The sequence below is a fragment of the Lutjanus erythropterus genome, chromosome 2 (assembly GCF_056507025.1).
Source record: "Lutjanus erythropterus isolate fLutEry1 chromosome 2, fLutEry1.hap2, whole genome shotgun sequence".
Taxonomy (NCBI): domain Eukaryota; kingdom Metazoa; phylum Chordata; class Actinopteri; order Lutjaniformes; family Lutjanidae; genus Lutjanus; species Lutjanus erythropterus.
The window spans coordinates 20,990,881-21,009,314 of record NC_139318.1 but is presented as its reverse complement, the minus strand read 5'-3'; the positions used below and the strand labels follow the sequence as shown (position 1 = coordinate 21,009,314).

At 37.2% G+C, this 18,434-nt stretch overlaps 1 protein-coding gene across 1 annotated transcript; it reads left to right on the top strand.

Annotated features, from left to right (window-relative positions):
• The first annotated feature begins 228 nt into the window (after positions 1-228).
• On the top strand, positions 229-17,670 carry dgkab (diacylglycerol kinase, alpha b). The gene is made up of 23 exons (XM_084731706.1): positions 229-976; positions 3,203-3,279; positions 5,052-5,196; positions 5,577-5,651; positions 5,822-5,871; positions 6,086-6,160; positions 6,622-6,738; positions 6,901-7,018; positions 7,234-7,322; positions 10,293-10,403; positions 10,482-10,580; positions 10,703-10,753; positions 11,912-11,985; positions 12,106-12,180; positions 12,266-12,351; positions 13,630-13,719; positions 13,815-13,975; positions 14,078-14,142; positions 14,241-14,331; positions 14,481-14,661; positions 14,805-14,925; positions 16,245-16,305; positions 16,967-17,670. The coding sequence occupies exons 1-23, from the start codon at positions 871-873 to the stop codon at positions 17,045-17,047; spliced, it is 2,199 nt and encodes a 732-aa protein (XP_084587832.1). The 5' UTR covers positions 229-870; the 3' UTR covers positions 17,048-17,670.
• The last annotated feature ends 764 nt before the right edge of the window (positions 17,671-18,434 follow it).

Genomic DNA, 18,434 nt, shown 5'->3' with positions numbered 1-18,434 from the left:
TTCTTGGGGATTTTGGTAAAACAAGACATTTGAGGACATTATATAATATTATTTTTCACAATTTTCTGACAATTTATGGACCAAACAAATAATCGGGTAATTAAGAAAATAAATGACAGATTAATCGACAATGTAAATAAGAAATACATGGTTCTCGCAGGACAGCAATGCTACAAATATATGATGATCTAATAGAATAAGATGCATGGCTGTAGATTTTGCTGCACAATGAGTACTTTTAATTTTGATACTTAATAGTTACATACTTGAATATATACATTAATACTTGCTTTCAAATGCAAAACTTTTACTTGTAGTGAAGTATTTCCACAGCATGGTATTAATCGTTTTACCTGAGTAAAGGATCTGAATACTTCCTCTGTTAGTGTAACTCGAGAGCCTGGTGTTGAGTTTTAATATTAATTTTCTGCTGGTAACAGTTATTGTCTATCATTGGAGGCTGAAACTCTGCACCACATATGTTATGTGTTTATTATGGGCAGCTCCTCGTCATGTCAGATCTTGTTCCAAGCCTTTAGCACATTTACACCTTTCTGAAAGTGTGAACTAATATCCACATGATAAAAAAAATGTCTTAAACTCATTGAGTGTGGGACAGTAGGTCAGATTTTCACCAGTGATTCCAGGGATTCCTCGTGCAGCCCCAGACTGTTGAAAAACAGAAACCAGACGCTGTGGTTGATCAGTGTTCATTAAGAGAGGTGTGTATTTGACGCACTGCTGGTGTGAGCAGAAGGAATGGAGGCAAACCAGTTCATGTGAGTCACTGCTAAACAGAACACGGCCTAAGACATCTCTTCTTCATGCTGAGGTTGGTCTCCTCCCTGTTGTCTCCGTCACTGTCCTCTCATGGTCTTCTCTTTGCTCACCCAGCTCGTCAGCATGGCTTCGTCTGACGACACAGAAGGGTCTCTGACTCCTGTGGATTTCATCCAGCTGCAGCAGTACATGGAATGTAAGTCTCACCTTCTCATCTTATTTTATTTTAACTGTTATTAATATTAATGGCATATCGGTACTGAACATTTCATAAAGCTACCTGCTGAAGAGGTGGTTTTCTGGAGCTGAGGCTTTCCTTGAAAGCAATAGATCATTATTATAATGTACAACTGCCTTTATATCTACTTATGACTGAATACATGTATGAATAATTTGCAGTGGTGGAATAAAACTTTGTCAGCTTTGTCAAAAAAGACAGAGAGAGGCAGTTGTAGAAGCAGCATAAAATGAAAAAATAAATACAAAAGTCCATATTTTATAAAAATACACACTCTGAATTTATGCACAGTGAATTATTGCACAAAACAGTGGTTTGGGGGAAAGACTAAGTGTGTTAAACAAAGTACATTAACTCAAGTACTGTACTTCAGTAGAGTTTTGATGTACTTGTACTTCACTTCAGTGATTTATTTTATATCACATTTATTTATTACATTTATATGACAGCTGCTAATGACTTTTCTGATTAATTATTTATTTTATTTTCATAAAATGTACTTGAAATTAATCCTGAACAGATTAACTGCATTAGCAGAATACTCCTACCACATTAATGCATCTCTGACAACAGTTAAATAATTTACTGTACTAATATATCCAGAGGCTGTTTGTCCACATAATAGATAGAGGTCTTTTACTTTTGATATAAAAATATTTTATGGTTTTGAAAGCATGACATTCACTTCTCACAAAATTTTACACAGTTGTATGCTACATTTACTTAAGTAAAAAGGTCTGAATATTTCTTTCTGCTCTGCTGATTTGGACTGATAACGAAGTCACAGGAAAGTGAACACATAGTGGTTGGATCACTAATTTTTCAGGGTAGATGATAAAAAAAGACAGGTGGAGACAAGTCAAACAAGAAAAGTTCACACGCTTTTATAAATCAGAATACTCTTAGTAAAATACTGAAACATCAGTGCATTTTGCTCCTGTGGAGAAGAAATTTCCCTCCTTCAGGTTAAAGGTAATATGACCAGGTCAAGTTTGGGGTCAATTACAAATCCTTCATGCTGTCCTGATAACAGTGACTCTGTCTCATAGACAGACCAAGGCTGTAGGAGGTTACATTTGTGCTTGAGTTTCCTTTCTACAATAGAAAGAGAGAAGCTTGGTCATTCACACCAAAATTTTGTATTTTGGTGTGAATGACCAAGGGATGATTAGCGCTGCAGTTGTGTAGCACTGCAAACATGTATTTTTGATTTTGGGGTGAACTGTCCCTTTAACATCTTAACCAGCAAAGTAACTGTAGAGGAGTAAAACTGTACAGTGCCATAAAATGTAAGCACATCACAAATGTAAGTACATTACTTGAGTTAATGTACTTAATGTACACTGCAAATCACGATTCTTACACAAATTCAGTCATGAGTGTTCAAACTATTCCTGTACTGTACCTGATGGGTCACTGATCATTTATTTCCAGTCACTTTCAAACTTTAGAATCCCTCCTTTGGGATTTCAACCACTTTTCACATAAATGCATACATGAAAGCAGAAGTAGTCACCAAACACTGGACGTCAGCATCGTAAAAATAAATGACTGCGGAAGTTCTTCATATTCACGCACCATCAACACAAAGCAACACCCCGTGATGTCTCTCTGGAGAGTCATTCAGCATCGACGCAAAAACACAAACAACATCTTCAAAATGTAATTGCATGCTTTTCAGACAGGGTTTGAGCTGATAACAGAATTTGATAGACCCGTTGACAGGAAACAAAAAGTGCTACCGGGCTAAAAATATTCTGCTGTACACTCAGAGGCTTTGAAAGAAATGAAACAGGTCTGTAGGCTTTTAGTGTCGGGGAGGGGAGGGGGGTATTTGCACTGTTGGATAATGGATGAATGGATAATTACACCCGCTCCTCTCTGGACCTGAGAAAAGCACGGCTGTGTGTTACCTCTGACAGCAGCAGGGCCCAGATTTAATGTAGGATACGCACAGTACGTCCATGTCCACAATTAGTGATGATGATCTCACATTTGTTCCCTGTTTTAGCACTCAGGAACCATGTAATTAATGTGCGGGACAAATGTTCTCAGTTTTTACTTGAGAGCTTTTCTCCCTTTTTAATCAGTCAGTTTCACATCAGGCAGTTATACATTTTATGTTTTTCTTGAGTACTTTTGGATTTGTTCATTTTTAATGTTTCTTTTTTTTCCTCTTTGCAGACAGCACTTTGAAAGTGAAAGATGTGATTAAGGAGTTTCACCCTGGGGGTCGGCTGGCCCAGCACAGCTTTGGAGAGGTAAGTCATGTCGTACATCTTGTTTGGACACAGAATTAGAAATACTTTATTGATGCCCGGGGGTGGAATTCATCACATTACAGGTGCTGCCATTCAAGAATAGAAAAACAGAAAAGCATAGAGAAATTATAAGAAAAATAAAGGATAAATAGAGAATAAGGAGTATGTAAAATAAAATAAAAAAAGCTCAGTTTGACAGTTATAAACATCTATGTCTTCTACAAGATTAGTAATGATTTCTTATGACTCATAAACAGACGCTTACTTATTTGGAGAAAATTCAGCATTAATTTGAACTCTGATAAATGTGAAATGGGCATACAAGAACAGTTATTCTGGCCCATAATAGAAATTTCATAGGGGAACACATGATTACAGTGTTGATGTTGGTGTAGTGAGTATTTCAACTTAACATATTCCTTTGATCTCTGATGATATACTACAGATGTCTCCTTTATATAGAAAAGATTTATCAAAAGAAAATTTTCCCAAGTTAATGTGAATGTATTATTCATTTAATATTGGAAACTGGGTTGTACTCTGTTCTTATTCTTATTCTTCTTATTCTGCATGCTCAGTCACACTAGCCTTTACATCGAATTTATCCATTTGAAGTTAACTAATTTACCATTGTCTCTTTTTCTTGTAATTAGTTCCAAATCATGTTTTTTATTTCTAGGAAATCATTAGGAAATTATCCAGAGGATGCAATAGAAATGTGGGAAATCTGGTGCATTATATAAATTGTGACTAAACAGCCAATTAGTGTTGCAACTATTTTGACTATTTTGATTAATCATTTCAGTAATTGTTCAAGCGAAGATGTAAAAAAAAATGCTGGTTATATTTTCTGAAATGTAAGAATTTGCTTCATGTCTTTGTTAATTGTTTCAGTAGATGAAGAGTCTCTGGGTTTTGGACTGTTGGGTGGACAAAAGAAACAAGATGTCACTTTGGGCTCTGCAGAACTATGATGATCATTTTTCTTTTTTTTTTGTTGACATTTTATAGAATAAACGATTAATCATTAATTGTGCAAATAATGAGCAGATTATGAAAATTGTTGTTAGTTGCAGCCCTACAGACAACATGTGTGGTGACGTAATTTATTTCTTGAATAAGATATTTGGAATACACTTGATCAAAAATCCCACTCTGTGTCTTGGGTTTACTACCAGACAATGTTGAAATGTCAAACGCCAAGAATCATGATGCTGTTTAGCTTTGATAACATGGTGTAGTATAACACTACACCACTGGAAATCTGCCACCTTATCAATTTTTAAAGAATGGATGGAGGTATTAAGTACAATGGTAAGTTATGAGCAGGTTACTTCAGAGTGGCAGGGAGCTACAATATATTTAATGAAGTATGGGGCCTATTTTTTGCCCAGTTGTTGGATATAAATGTTTGGTTCTGGCAACCTGAACAGACTCTGTATTTAAACCAGATACATGATGATTGTGCTATGTAGACTTCCTAAAATGTTGTGTTGATTGTGGCTAGATTTGAATTTTGTTGCTGGACTGTGGACAATTTCCTTTCAGTTACTAAAAAAAAGAAAAGAAAAAGACTGGACAGACCCTGAAAGACGTGTCCTTCACGTCATTCATGTAATTGTAATGATGTAACTGGTATTTCAATGTGAATGTCTGACTAAAAACATTGATTTTAAATAGAAAATGATCCAGACAGGACATTCCTGCTAACATGAAAGCATGATCGTTTTGACCCAGAGTCTGCTGACAGTGAGTTTCATCTCTCTCCTCAGTGTGTCGATGCAGTTGGCTTCTGCCTCTTTCTCAAGACCTACCTAGAGGTTGATGACTTCCCTGCAGATTTCTGCCAACGCCTTTTTCGCTACTTTCAACACGTGGAGCAGGATGGGTCCACAAAAAGCACTCTGCCCAAAGCAGGTACATTATTTTTAAAGTCACGTCTTATTTTATGTACCAGCATGGAGCTCTACAGTCATGCTCTGATGCTCTGATTGTTGTGGGGAATTCACCACAAAACTTTCCAAAAGTGATCAAAGAAAGAAGGAATGCTGTTTTCCCTAGTGGAAACTTTGTCCAACACCCACCTGTTTGTTCCTCTGTTATTTTATCTTTTAGAGCTGTGTCTCAGGAATGAGGATGTAGGCGAAGTTTTGGAGATTAGTGTGCCTGTTCCAGTGATTGACCTATGATAATATATTTACAGAACTAAAAGCAAATCCTGCTGTTTGAGACCCTGATCATGTAAAAAAAAGGTTTCCAGTTTGGTCAAAAGCTTCTGTCCATGTCTTTATTTTCAGGTGGTGTCTTTCTTCGTGATGTGTCCTGTTACTTTTCAGTGCTGGAGGAGGGACAGCCACGGGAGAAGCTTGAATGTTAGTTTCACCCACTGTTTGAACATTTTGTGATATTTTTACTGCAGTGCAACTGCATTTAATGTACATTCATCAGTGATAAATAATTACAACTGATGTAAGAAAGGTCTGAGAAAGTAAAAAAAAAAAAACAGTGGTTGATTCACTGACTGACTTTGTTTTGTTTCCAGTTACTTTCAAACTTTACGATAAAGACTGCAACGGACTCCTGGACAGCTCTGTAAGTTACTCACAATCACTAATCTTAGTTTAGTTTCAGGGACGTTTTTTAATTTTTTGGAGTTGTGTACCTGCTTAGATTGAGTGGGTCATTTTGGATGTACAGCACACAACAAAATGATCATAGTGTACAGAACATTGAACATTGATTGAGATGCATATGGCTGCACCTGTATTCACTGTGTTCAATGTAAACTGTGACGTCTCTCCATCAGGAGGTGGATCGTATCATCACTCAGATGATGCGAGCTGCTGACTACCTTGGCTGGGACGTGACTGAACTCCGGCCGGTATGAGTCTCTTTTTGATGTATTTTTCATTTTTGAGGTGGTACAGTATGTTTCAAATATGTTTTATTGAGCCAATGGAAATTATGCACATAGTAAATTGTTTAGTCAATGCTTATTGTTATTTATATGAGATAATTACAAAATTAAAGTCACGTACATTCACAGTAATAAAACAGATGATACAAAGGCACAAGGACTGTATTTGAGATTGGAGCAGTTTCAAAAATAAGCACTAAAAATAAAGGAAATGTGTTCAAAATGAAGGAAATAAATTATTTAGTCAAATTAAAATTAACAAAGATAAAAGCAATGTGTATCCTAAATAAATAAAAGAGGAGAAAATATTTTTGACAAATATGAGTGTTAAAGTATAAGTGTGTTTTACATCAGACAGACATCATGGAAAAGTTTAAGTCTACACAGCAGTGAGATGACGAGCAGATGTTTTTATAATTGGACAGGTGCTCAAAGACATGATGACAGCGATCGATGTGGACGACAGTGAGACTGTCACCCTGGAGGAGTGGGTGAAGGGAGGCATGAACAACGTGCCTTTACTCGTTCTGCTTGGACTGAAGGTGACAGAACAAACATTTGACTCCAAATACAACAGTTAAATTTTACTTCAGCAATCCCCTCTTTTGTTAATGTTGCTGGGAATAACCCAAGATCAGCTGTGTTTCCTGTTTTTCTTTTCCCACGCTATTTTTAACATCTCTTTGTCTCCCCCTCACCCACAGATGACAGAGAGGGACGGGCAGCATATTTGGAGAATGAAGCACTTTAACAAGCCGACTTACTGTAGTGTGTGTCAGGGCATGCTGCTCGGCCTCGGGAAGCAGGGACTCTGCTGCACCTGTAAGAGCTCACAGCTGCCAGCAGGGGCCAGACATGCACCTCATAAACACAGTACTGATGAAGTGCAGGAGTTACAGCTTCAGTTCACTTGAACTGTCTGTTATTTGTCATTACGTGTCACTAATAGTATGGAACTATAGTATGATTTTAATTTTAGCGGAGAAATCTTTATTTTGATTTAATTCTCCTCTGTAATGATTGTTTTTCTTCTTCAGGTTGCAAGTACACTGTCCACAGTCAGTGCGCCAACAAGAACCCTGAAGCCTGTGCTCGTACCTTCGTCAAATCTAAAAAGGAGATTGGTGTAAGGAGAACAACAAGAACAGCCACTTTATTTCCTTTTCCTTACTTTGATTTTATTTGTTTTCACATGTGTACGTAGTTACAAGAGCAATTGCTTTTTAAGTGAAAGGATAAGTCGGATATTCTAAATTTTTGTTATTTCTGACTTCCCTTCTCTGTCTGTGGGAGCCAACCCCCAGCCCATCTGTTTCCACTGAAGATGTCAATCTTTAAAAACAAGCCACAAATGTTTAATTTTTAGTGACGACTGACTGAATGAAGTTTTCATAAACCAGTGGGACGCAGTAGTTTTTAGTAAACGCTACTCAAACAGGAGGAAGTAGTGCATTTGCTGGGGGCTATTTTCAGCTGCGGATTAATACACATTTGGTGCTTTAGTGAGTTTGTACTGCAGCAGAGCATTGTATGTGGGATTGACTTAAAGGTGCAATATGTAAGTAAGGATCTCAGTTTAAAACATTGAAAGTTAGCTGCAGTTAGCAGTTACTCTGGTGATATGTAGCCTCCATTTGTTTGTGTATGAATTCGACAGGTTCCTATATATTGCACCTTTAAAATAAACTTTGCATGCAGTACCTAGTATGCATGTAAATTGTTCTAATAATGATAAATATAGAATATAAGCAGGCTTACCTTTTAAAAACTTTTTGTCACATTTAAACCAGATCTATGGGAAAAAGAGCACCTTAAGTTGTTTTTTATATTGTCAAACTACAGTCTTCAAGGTCAAGAGTGAATTGAGGGCTGATATTTGTCATGTGAATATATTCACATCAGGTCTCTTATTACTGACCAAAAGCCCAAATGGCTGCACCAGTAAACACATTAACTACAGGGAACAGGGTACAGTGCATTAGTCAGTAATAAGTGCAACCCATCAGTGTTTTTTTAAGTGCGGATTACAGTCAGCACAGTCTGCTCTGTACATCTGTTAGATGTCCTGATTCTGCACAAGTGCAGACAATGATCTGTCCACTGTTGCTTTCTGGTGAAGAGTCACAGCCACAACTCACTGATTCACGCTACCTTTAATGGATCATAACAGGGAACTGAACTGGCCAAATTTCCCCAGCTGCGATGGGAGCTTTGAGTGTGCTTTAGGGATATTTGATCTGGTGATGCACATCTTCCTGTCAGTGGTTATCCAAAAAGTCATATATCTGAAGCCGACTTTAACATCCACAACTGCTCTGTAGACGGTGCGGTGTGTGCTGATTCTGTTAAAGTCGACTATAACAACATTTTTCCTGCAGTCATTCAGGGCTGGATTGTTGTTTGGTACCACTGTAGAGAACATGAAACTGTTCATATCATCTTCAGACTGGTCTAGACATTATGTATGTGAAAACAACTCTGGGTAATTATTATAAATGGACATAACGTATGAGTCATGATCCTGTGATCACTTCTACTTGTATTTGTGAAAAACTGTTCACCCCCAAATCCAAAAATATGTATTTTCCCTCTTACCTGTAGTAATGATTATCCATCTAGCAGAGGTTTGTAGATATTGTTTACTTTCTCTCAAATATAATTCAGCTAGATGGCACTGACCATGCAGTGCTCAAAGTGCCAAAAAAACAAAAACAAAAACAAAAAAACTCAGTAACAATGTCTCTGTCCAGAAGTCATGATCCAGTTACTCAAGATAATCCACAGACCTTGTTGTGAGTAGTTTCATGTAGGAACTATTTTCTCATGGAAGAGCAGTTATAGTCCTTAATGTTTACATTTTGCACTGTCATAAGTATGGTAATAAGGTTGGCAGGTACAGGTTGGAAGTAATTAAGTACAATTCCTTAGTTACTGTACTTCAGTAGAGTTTTCTCAGGTATCTGTACTGAATATTTATTTTTCCTGGCAACTTTTAACTTGTATTCCCTACAATTGAACATCAGTATCTGCACTTTCTACTCCGTACATTTTCCAAAAAGCATTGTTACTTAATGCACATCAGAGGATGATTAGGAGGATTATTGATTATTCTCATTTTGCATCATTGTGCTCCACCTTTCCAACATCAGGACCAATTTCAACCTAAATGGATGAGACAGTAACAGACAATTCCTTGGTTTATCCATCTGTGCATATATGCAAAACAGACATAACAAGATGAAAATAACATTACAGATGTAAAAGACGAAAACAGACAAGAGAGGGAGACTTAACTGCAGAGAAAAAGTGATATTTGGTTAGCTTTTCACAGAAAAGGCCACTTTTTACTTTTATTATTTAAGTACATTTCAGAGCCTGTACTTTTTCAAAAATGTTGGGTAGGAGGATTCAAAATTAGTTTGTTTAAGGTGCTCTTTGGATAGGGATGTGTGTGCACAGAAATCACAAAAAAATCTAAGGCACTCTCTTTTGAAATTATTTATTTATTTATTTATTGTTGTGATATGGACATATTAGACCTTAAAGGGATAGTTCACCCAAAAATGAAAATTCAAACATTATCTACTCACCCTTATGTTGATTAAAAGTCAGGTTTAGTTTTTAAGTCTACAAAACACAGCTGGATTTTCCATACTGCTCATCTGGTGTAATCCAAGTGTCCTAAAGCCCCGACATGCCCTTCACTTGCCTGTGCATTCCGTCACACCACACACACCCAGTTCAGACAGTGTGCATGTGAAGATTTAAACTAAAACATGGTGTAAAGGACATCTCTCAGGTCCGCTTGTTATATTGGAGCTTTAGGAGACAAGGTGAATTTTGATATAAAGAAAATAGTTCCCACATGAAACTAATCACAACAAGGTCCGTAGATTATACAGTATATATTATAATTGAGATGGCCAATATCTCCAAAAGTCTGCAACTCACACCAAAACCATCTAGATGGATAAATATCAATAATAAAAATATATATTTCTGATTCTGGTGTGTCCCTTTAAATAAACTGAAATAAGATAAGTGGTAGTAGTGAATTATACCTTTTCCTCAACCTCTTCTTTTGCTCGTGTCTCAGATCGCGGCTCACGACTGGATCCGAGCTGACTGTAACTCCAACAAGTGTCAGGTCTGCCACAAGAAGATCAAAACTTTAGCAGGGAGGTGTTGTGTGTGGTGCCAGGAGATGGTGAGAACAGTGACATTAATGAAATAATTAGAAAGGAGATTTTAAAGGGATGCTGACTGAGTTTTGTCTTTCCTGAAGCGCCATGATGAGTGCATTCTCTGTGGCTTGTCATCCTGTGATTGTGGACCACTGAAAGATCATATACTGCCTCCATGGGCCATACATGCTGTCTCAAAGGTAAAAAACAAAAACAAAAACAGACCAACACCATACATATGGCTTCAGCAGATTTTTAGATTTTTAGGATTATTATTGGTTAATTGTCTGCTTGTTAGTTAAAAGCCTGTTGTTTCCTGCAGGAGGAGGACACCAGCTTGTTAAATGTCACTCCTGATGGCCACGTCCTGCAGGTCTCTTATCAAATCTTCCTACACACTTTTATTCCTTTTCCAACTGTACACCCATGTGTTTTCTCTCCGTGAGGTCCATCTCAAGTTGTCTACTCAAACTACCATCTGCATATCATTGCTTTTGGGAGAATCTCCAATTTTAGTGATTCGTCATGTTGATTTTCATGTTTCAAAGTCTTTACCAGTGTGTTTGTAGCCTGTTCTGTTCTGCTCAGTGTGTTGGATGAAGTCATGGACAAATACATCTGTCATGGTTTAGTCCGTTTCTGTAGGGGCAAGCCCACTGATCCAGTATTTAATTATTAAAGTAGCAGACACCCAGCTCCTGTGAGCATGAAAAGTGGCTGTCAGGAGCTTAAAATCAGGTTGATTTCAATCTATTCCCATGGTGACAAGTTTTCAAAGCCAAGAGAAAGTACCAAAACTTACAGAGAAACCTACTCCTGCAGGATAATCCACTTCTCTTGAAAATATAACTGAATGCACGGCCACTAATAGCTCAGCATTCACTGCCAACATTTTTCAGTTGAATCTTCCTAAAATCTCAAACTATCTGCCATGACAGTTATAGTATATCATAATAATGTTTGATGAATGAAAGAAAGCAAAGGGTTTTTGTGTGAAACAGGACAAAAGCCTATGTCTTTGGTGTAGAAGTCATGTTGCGTGGTTGTCACAGCTATAACCTTTAAAAAACATTGAATCTTTATTAAACATCAGCAGAAGTTTGAATGATGCTGCCTGAACACACATATACTACATATGTGATTTTATAAGGCACTTTTCAAGCTTAAGCATAAAGTGCTCTCCAGATTAAAGGATTTACAGCATAAAAAATTAAAAAAATCATAAATGCATGTGAGTAATATATGTACAATAACAGATGGAAGTGCAAGTTCAAAATGGAGTTATATATATATAGATAAGTAAAATGTGGGTAAAATAATTAAACTCACATAAAGCAGTAGAAATAACCACATCACAGAACAAACTGTAATTTAAAGCACATAGAAGTGCAAAATATGTGGAAGTGCAAATACTAAAATGCTGATCTTTAAATAAACTTTACAGTAGCGTGGCTCACAGCATATCTTCTATACATCATGTATGTGTTTTTCAGATCCATCAGACACTAATCTGTCAATTATTTTTCTTCAGATTGTTCCAATTCCAGACACTCACCCTCTGCTGGTGTTTGTAAACCCAAAGAGTGGAGGAAAGCAGGGTGAACGGTAAAAACAGCTTAATATTAATATATTACAGTTGTACCAGTCTATAAAAGTAATTCATGGAATTTCCAGCGTATGAATACGGTCCCTCTGATGTTGATTTCTCTGGGGTTTTTTTTACAGAGTGCTCAGGAAGTTTCAGTACATGTTGAACCCTCGTCAAGTGTACAACCTGTCCAACGGAGGTCCTGCACCAGGGTACAGCACACATTCATCACTGCGAGACTTACAGCTGGATTGTACTCTTCATTTGTTTCTTCATCTTGTTGTTTCTTTGTTTCAGACTGCACTTCTTCCGCAATCTGCGTGAGTACAGGATCTTGGCGTGTGGAGGAGACGGCACCGTTGGGTGGCTCCTGGATGCTATAGGTACTGTAGGTCCTTTTGGGTGTCAGAAAGATTTAAAAGAGACTACAGGTAAAAACGTTTTTCATGCACTGGTCAGTGTGAGATTTTGGTCTATTTTACATCCATAACATGTCTTCTTTCAGACTAGTGGAAAAAAAAACATGCAAATCATATCTAGTTGTTTATTTTACTACACTTTGTTTATTTGTGTCTGTAGATTTCTCTTAAAGCCATCTAAGGATAACCTTAGTTAATGCCTCATTTGCATATTTAAAGAGAATATTTTTTGAAAAACTTTATACAAAAAATAAATATCTTAATGTAAGTAATCAACAGGGATTCATCATGATATTAGTTAATTTTATTTTATCCTAATCACCTGTAGTGTCTTGCAAAATATATGGAATTTTATAATACTTATAAAATCTTGAAAAACAGGTTTCTCAAAATGAGATTTTTCTCACACTTTGAGCGACAAATCTCCACTTCAGTAGCAATAACATAGACCAAACTTTAAAGTTTTATTCCTGTTAATATTTTGAATTGTTTATGTTTGTTCTTTCACTGTTTGATTTGCAACATATATAACATTTTATTCCTAAATACATGGCAAAAATGTTTTTTTTTTATGGCTGTTGACAGTATTTTAAAATTAGCTGCTGTAACAGACAAAATCATTAATAATAGCATAAAATAAATATTAATGAATCACTTTTGGGCTACTGGAGGCATTTACATTAGCATAACTTCATCTAGAATAGCTAGCTAATGTGAGTTAGCACGCATTTAAATAGTTCAGTAAGTATTTATGTTAGTAAGACAATTGTTACAATGTAAGATGTTGCTCCTCACTGCAATGAATTTTTTAATTAATATAACTGCAATATAAATGTCTGTCTCAAAGTTTTACGGGTGTAATCAGTGTAACATTAGCTAGCAAGTTAGCTAAAATACCTGCTTACTTTAGTGTGAATTACTTCAAAAATGGAGCTTCTATGAAATATTATTAAATATTATAAAATGATTAAATATTATTAAATTAAGATATAATTTACATTTTCAAGTTGAAGGGGACCCCCCTCAGTATCTGTGCCCAGGTTTGACTCTAATGTCAACAAAATGAAACAAGAATTTTGAACTTAGCTTTATCCAGTGTTCAGATTTGGTGCATATTTAATTTGATACTGCCTTATTTGCATATCAAATTTAGAAACAAGTTTAATGGTGAAATCTATTAGTTAATTTTTACGATAAGATAATCATCTCTAAGGCTAAAAAACCTCAAACCTGCGATTTCAGACAAAGAAGACCTCCAGGTGCGTCCTCCTGTAGCTGTCTTGCCTCTGGGCACCGGTAATGACCTGGCTCGCTGTCTGCGCTGGGGCGGAGGTAAAACCACCAACACATTCATTCTAAAATCCAGGCGACCATCTCTGAAGCATTGGAACTGAACTTTTTCTGCTTCACCTGCAATCTCACAAAAGGCTACGAGGGGTCCGACCTGAGAGAAATCCTGAAGGAGATCGAAGCCAGCGAGCTGGTTCCCATGGACCGCTGGAGCATCCAGGTGATACCAGATGACCCCCAAGAGGCAGGAGACCCTGTGCCCTACGAGATCATCAACAACTACTTCTCTGTTGGAGTGGTGAGCCACACTTTATTATAGATTGATTTCTGATAAAAGAAAACATGACTGCATTGCCTGAATTATGACTTCATGTGATTGAGTTTGTACCTGTGTGAGCAGGACGCCTCTATTGCTCACCGTTTCCACTCCATGAGAGAGAAATACCCCCAGAGGTTCAACAGCAGGTGAGGATTCACACCGACTGGATGAACAAAAAGTGTTTTCTAGTCTAACAGAGATGTTTTTTTAATCTGATAAGTTTTTGTTCTCTGTTATTTCAAAGAATGAAGAACAAACTTTGGTATTTTGAGTTTGCCACTTCTGAAACCATCTCCTCCTCTTGCAAGAACCTGACAGACTGTTTCATGATTGAGGTGAGAATTTAGAACACCAAAACAAATCATTTGTAATACTTTAAACACCAAAATTAATAATTTGTAATTTACATGATTACTTATGTTTTAAGTCTTGCTTTTGTTCAGTTGCATACACAGAAAACAACCTGTTGTTTTGCTTCTACCAGTGTTGTGGGAAGCCTCTGGAGCTGAGCAACATGTCTCTGGAGGGCATAGCTGTTCTCAACATACCCAGCATGCACGGAGGCTCCAACCTCTGGGGCGAGTCCAAGAAGCCTGACAGCATGCCAGAGGTGGAGCACAGTGAGGTCATCACTGACCCAGAGATTCTTAAAACTATCACACAAGGTGAGACTTGGCTGGTTGTATGATTATTCATCTCTGTACTCTCCTAAATAACCTCATTTTAGTGTCCAAATATTGTCACTAAGCCTGTCATGCAGATGCCATCAACCTGTTTGAGTTGATCTGTGTGTGATGTCACCCTACAGATATGAGCGATAAGCGTTTGGAGGTGGTCGGGCTGGAAGGAGTCATAGAGATGGGACAAATCTACACTGGACTGAAGAGCGCTGGGCACAGACTGGCACAGACTTCTCAAATTACCATCAGGTTGTGTACTTTTACCTACAGGTGTCTGTCATATTTAGCTAGAAAGCATCTTGAAATGGGATCACACCAGCTGTGACACCCGTCAACATGTTGACGATCTGAACCACGAGTACTTAGTAGTAGTTACGACATTATACATGAGTACTCAGTATTCGCTTGTCAGACCACATCCATCTTTGACGTCGGCCTGTGTTTTGATCTCAACTACACGCCTGCAAAGTCCCATGACTGCATCTTGGACGGTTGACACAATATTGCAACCCAGCAAAGTAACTGCGTCTGTGGTACAACACGCTGCATTCGGTGTCCACATTTTACAATGATGACACACACACACACACACACACACACACACACACACACACACACACACACACACACACACACACACACACAAATGAGTTGAAAACAATACCAGACCCGCTGTCAAGGCTGGTAACAAAACCGCCTGACGATATAAGACATCTGTGTACAACAACACCTCATACAACAGGCTCAAAAATAACCACTGAGTGGAATCCAATCAGTTATTAAAATAAAGCATTGTAAGGTTGTATGTGGCTATTGTTTTGGATTGCATTATATTGTCAGGTGTTCCTGGTATTTTATCCAACTCTGTCAGTCTCTCCACAGGTGCACCAGTCAGGATTGTGTTGGAGTATTGACCTGAAGAAAGATTTGATTATAAGGATTTGGTATAAGTTAGGAGTGTAATGATTCACTCATGCATCTGATCTCTCTCTGTCTCTACTGTTACTGGATTTAGTAAAACTATCAGGATTTCCTCTTGCGGCTAATAGTACCCTACAAATATAACATTAATAGAATCAAAATGTCAAGATTCACACGTTTAAATTGCATCATGACAGGGTTGCAGCGTGTCGTACCAAATCATTAACTAAAAATTCTAAGATGCACTGTGTCGTTGATCATTTATCAAGATGTGTATCACATCATCTCAGTCAGTGAGATCCACACCCTTAGTACACGTCCATTATGAGACCCGACTTTAGATATTGTTTGATTTAAATGTCCGTTGAGATTGTAGGTCATGTCTATCCTCTCTCTCAAATGCGAAAGATTCACCCTCAGTCTCCTCTGGCAGCAGGTGCAGGCAGCAGTAGTTCTTGCAGTGGTCAAATTTTAACAGTAATGAATTGTTTATTTGAAAACATAACTAAATAACAGAGCACTTTAATTGGAAAACCAACATATTACGTTGCTTGTTACGACAAAAATACTCTACACAACACTGATGTTCACATACAGTATAAATGGTACAGTATAATTAAATCTGTTTGTCTCCTCTCTGTGTGCAGGACGATCAAAGCTCTGCCCATGCAGATTGATGGGGAGCCCTGGATGCAGCCTCCTTGTACTGTAAGTGTTAATAACCTGAATAACCTAAATAATCTGATTTAGTGTGTCAAGGCTCAGACATGTTATATTCAGGGAAGAGCAACATTTCAGTTAGCAAAACATCCACCACCCAGGTTTATATGCACACTGTAGCACAGATATTTACTCTGACCTCTTTGATCAATATGGGGTAGACATACACCTTCCAGTATGATGCAGTACAATTTAATACCACAAACTGTAGCCTCCAAAATGATTATACAGTTGAATTATCACCACCACAAACAAAGCTGTTTATCTGAACATTATAACCTTCATGAAGGTAGAATTTATTGCCAGTCTGTCATTTTACCCTGGATTAGGTTTCCATAGGTGTACCTAATAAAGTGGCACCTGAGTGTTTGAAACCATTGTACCTTTTTGTACTAATTTAAAGTCAGGTAGGACTTGGTGTTCAAGGCTGAGGGTGGATGCTGGAACTGGGCCAGAGAGTGTTGAAATAACACAGGAAGTAATGTGTCTTCAAAGTAAAAGTTCATTAATACAAATACTTAATTATTAATACAGAATACTTGTTTTAGCAGACAGTTTAGAAAGATTTTTGTATTTTATCATACTTTTTTCATCATATTTCATAATTAAAATGTCATTAACCAAAATTGGTGTTTCTTATTTATTACAGATCCACATAACTCACAAGAACCAAGCTAACATGCTGATGGCTGCACCAGCAAAACCATCCGGTTTCTTTCACCTCAAGTAGATCAACGTTCCCACTGCATCCTCCGACCTGCTGAGAGTCGCAACGACCTGTTTCATGAGGAAAACGATGCAGGATGAGTATTTAAAAGAGATTGTCCGTCACTGAGTGTGTAACCGTGTGTGTTTTTTTTTAAGTATTATTGTGAATGTCTTGCACTTGATCCCTGGCATAATTTTAAATGATTTCAAAGTACAGACACTGCAGGCAGAGACCACACTGACAGAAAAACAAATGTTCAAATTTCACCACTCAGTCTGATCGCTGCTATTGTGTGCCAACTTCAAGGAAGTAATTTTTTGTAAATAGAAGAGCAGAGCGGAGAGAGGAATATATTTGCCTATGTTACGTCATGATAGGATTTTTTGTGGTTAATCAAATTAACAGTAGTGTCTTGCTGTGTTTCATGTGTACGTCTTAATGCAGCTGGTGATGGACTGACTTAGTTCAGCCTTCAGAAACTCACAGCTGCTCATCCTGTTCAATAACACTCTCCTACTGTACCTGTCTGTTCTTGTGTCAGTGTTCACCCAACTGAGAGTAAAATGTATTTATTTCAGTGTTTTACTGTTGATTGATTGAATGTGACTGAAAGTGGTTTTATAAATATTTGCTCTTCAGTTAAAGCTCCTGACTCCTGAGGGGCTTTGTTATTCCACTCCCAAATTGAGCAAGTTTAGTTTAAAGATGCCAACCATTGCATTTAACACATTAAAGTGTACTGGACAAGAGTTACATTAGTTTCTTCAGTGTTGTCATCCTGTAACTGCTGACAATTTACGTCCTCGCATTATCTTTGTAACAAGACTCTTGCATTGATTAGGCTTCTTAAAAACAGCCACAAATTCAATTAAATATTCTTCATTATGAAATCTTGCAAAATATAATGGAAATATTATATGACTGGAAAAGAAAAATCTATGGTTAATATTTTGTTTCAGTGATGTGCATTGTGAGTCAATCTTGTGTTGGATTTTCAGTGTACTTATATATATATATGTAACATGCGTGTATGTTCACCTATTATTTTGTCAAATTGTGTCGTTGTTCTTTGCATGTCTTTCTTGACAGTAATAGATACCCATGATACTCACATAGCATCACATTACTGCAACATTTATTCAATTGTCCTCAGAGTGACTACCTGGTGAACAGGTAAATAACGGAAATAATGATAATCTGTTCCCCCACTCTTTGTTTAAAAAGGAACTGGATTTAACACTTGCCTTTGCCTTTTTGTAATATACTATCTGTCATTTCTGTATTTGTAGGGATCTTACTGTATGTTGCAGCTGCATATTGAGCTCTTAAAGGTTATGCTGGAATGAAACAGTATTTATTATGAGAATACAAAAACCTAATTTTCATCTACATCTAAACTCTTTTAAAG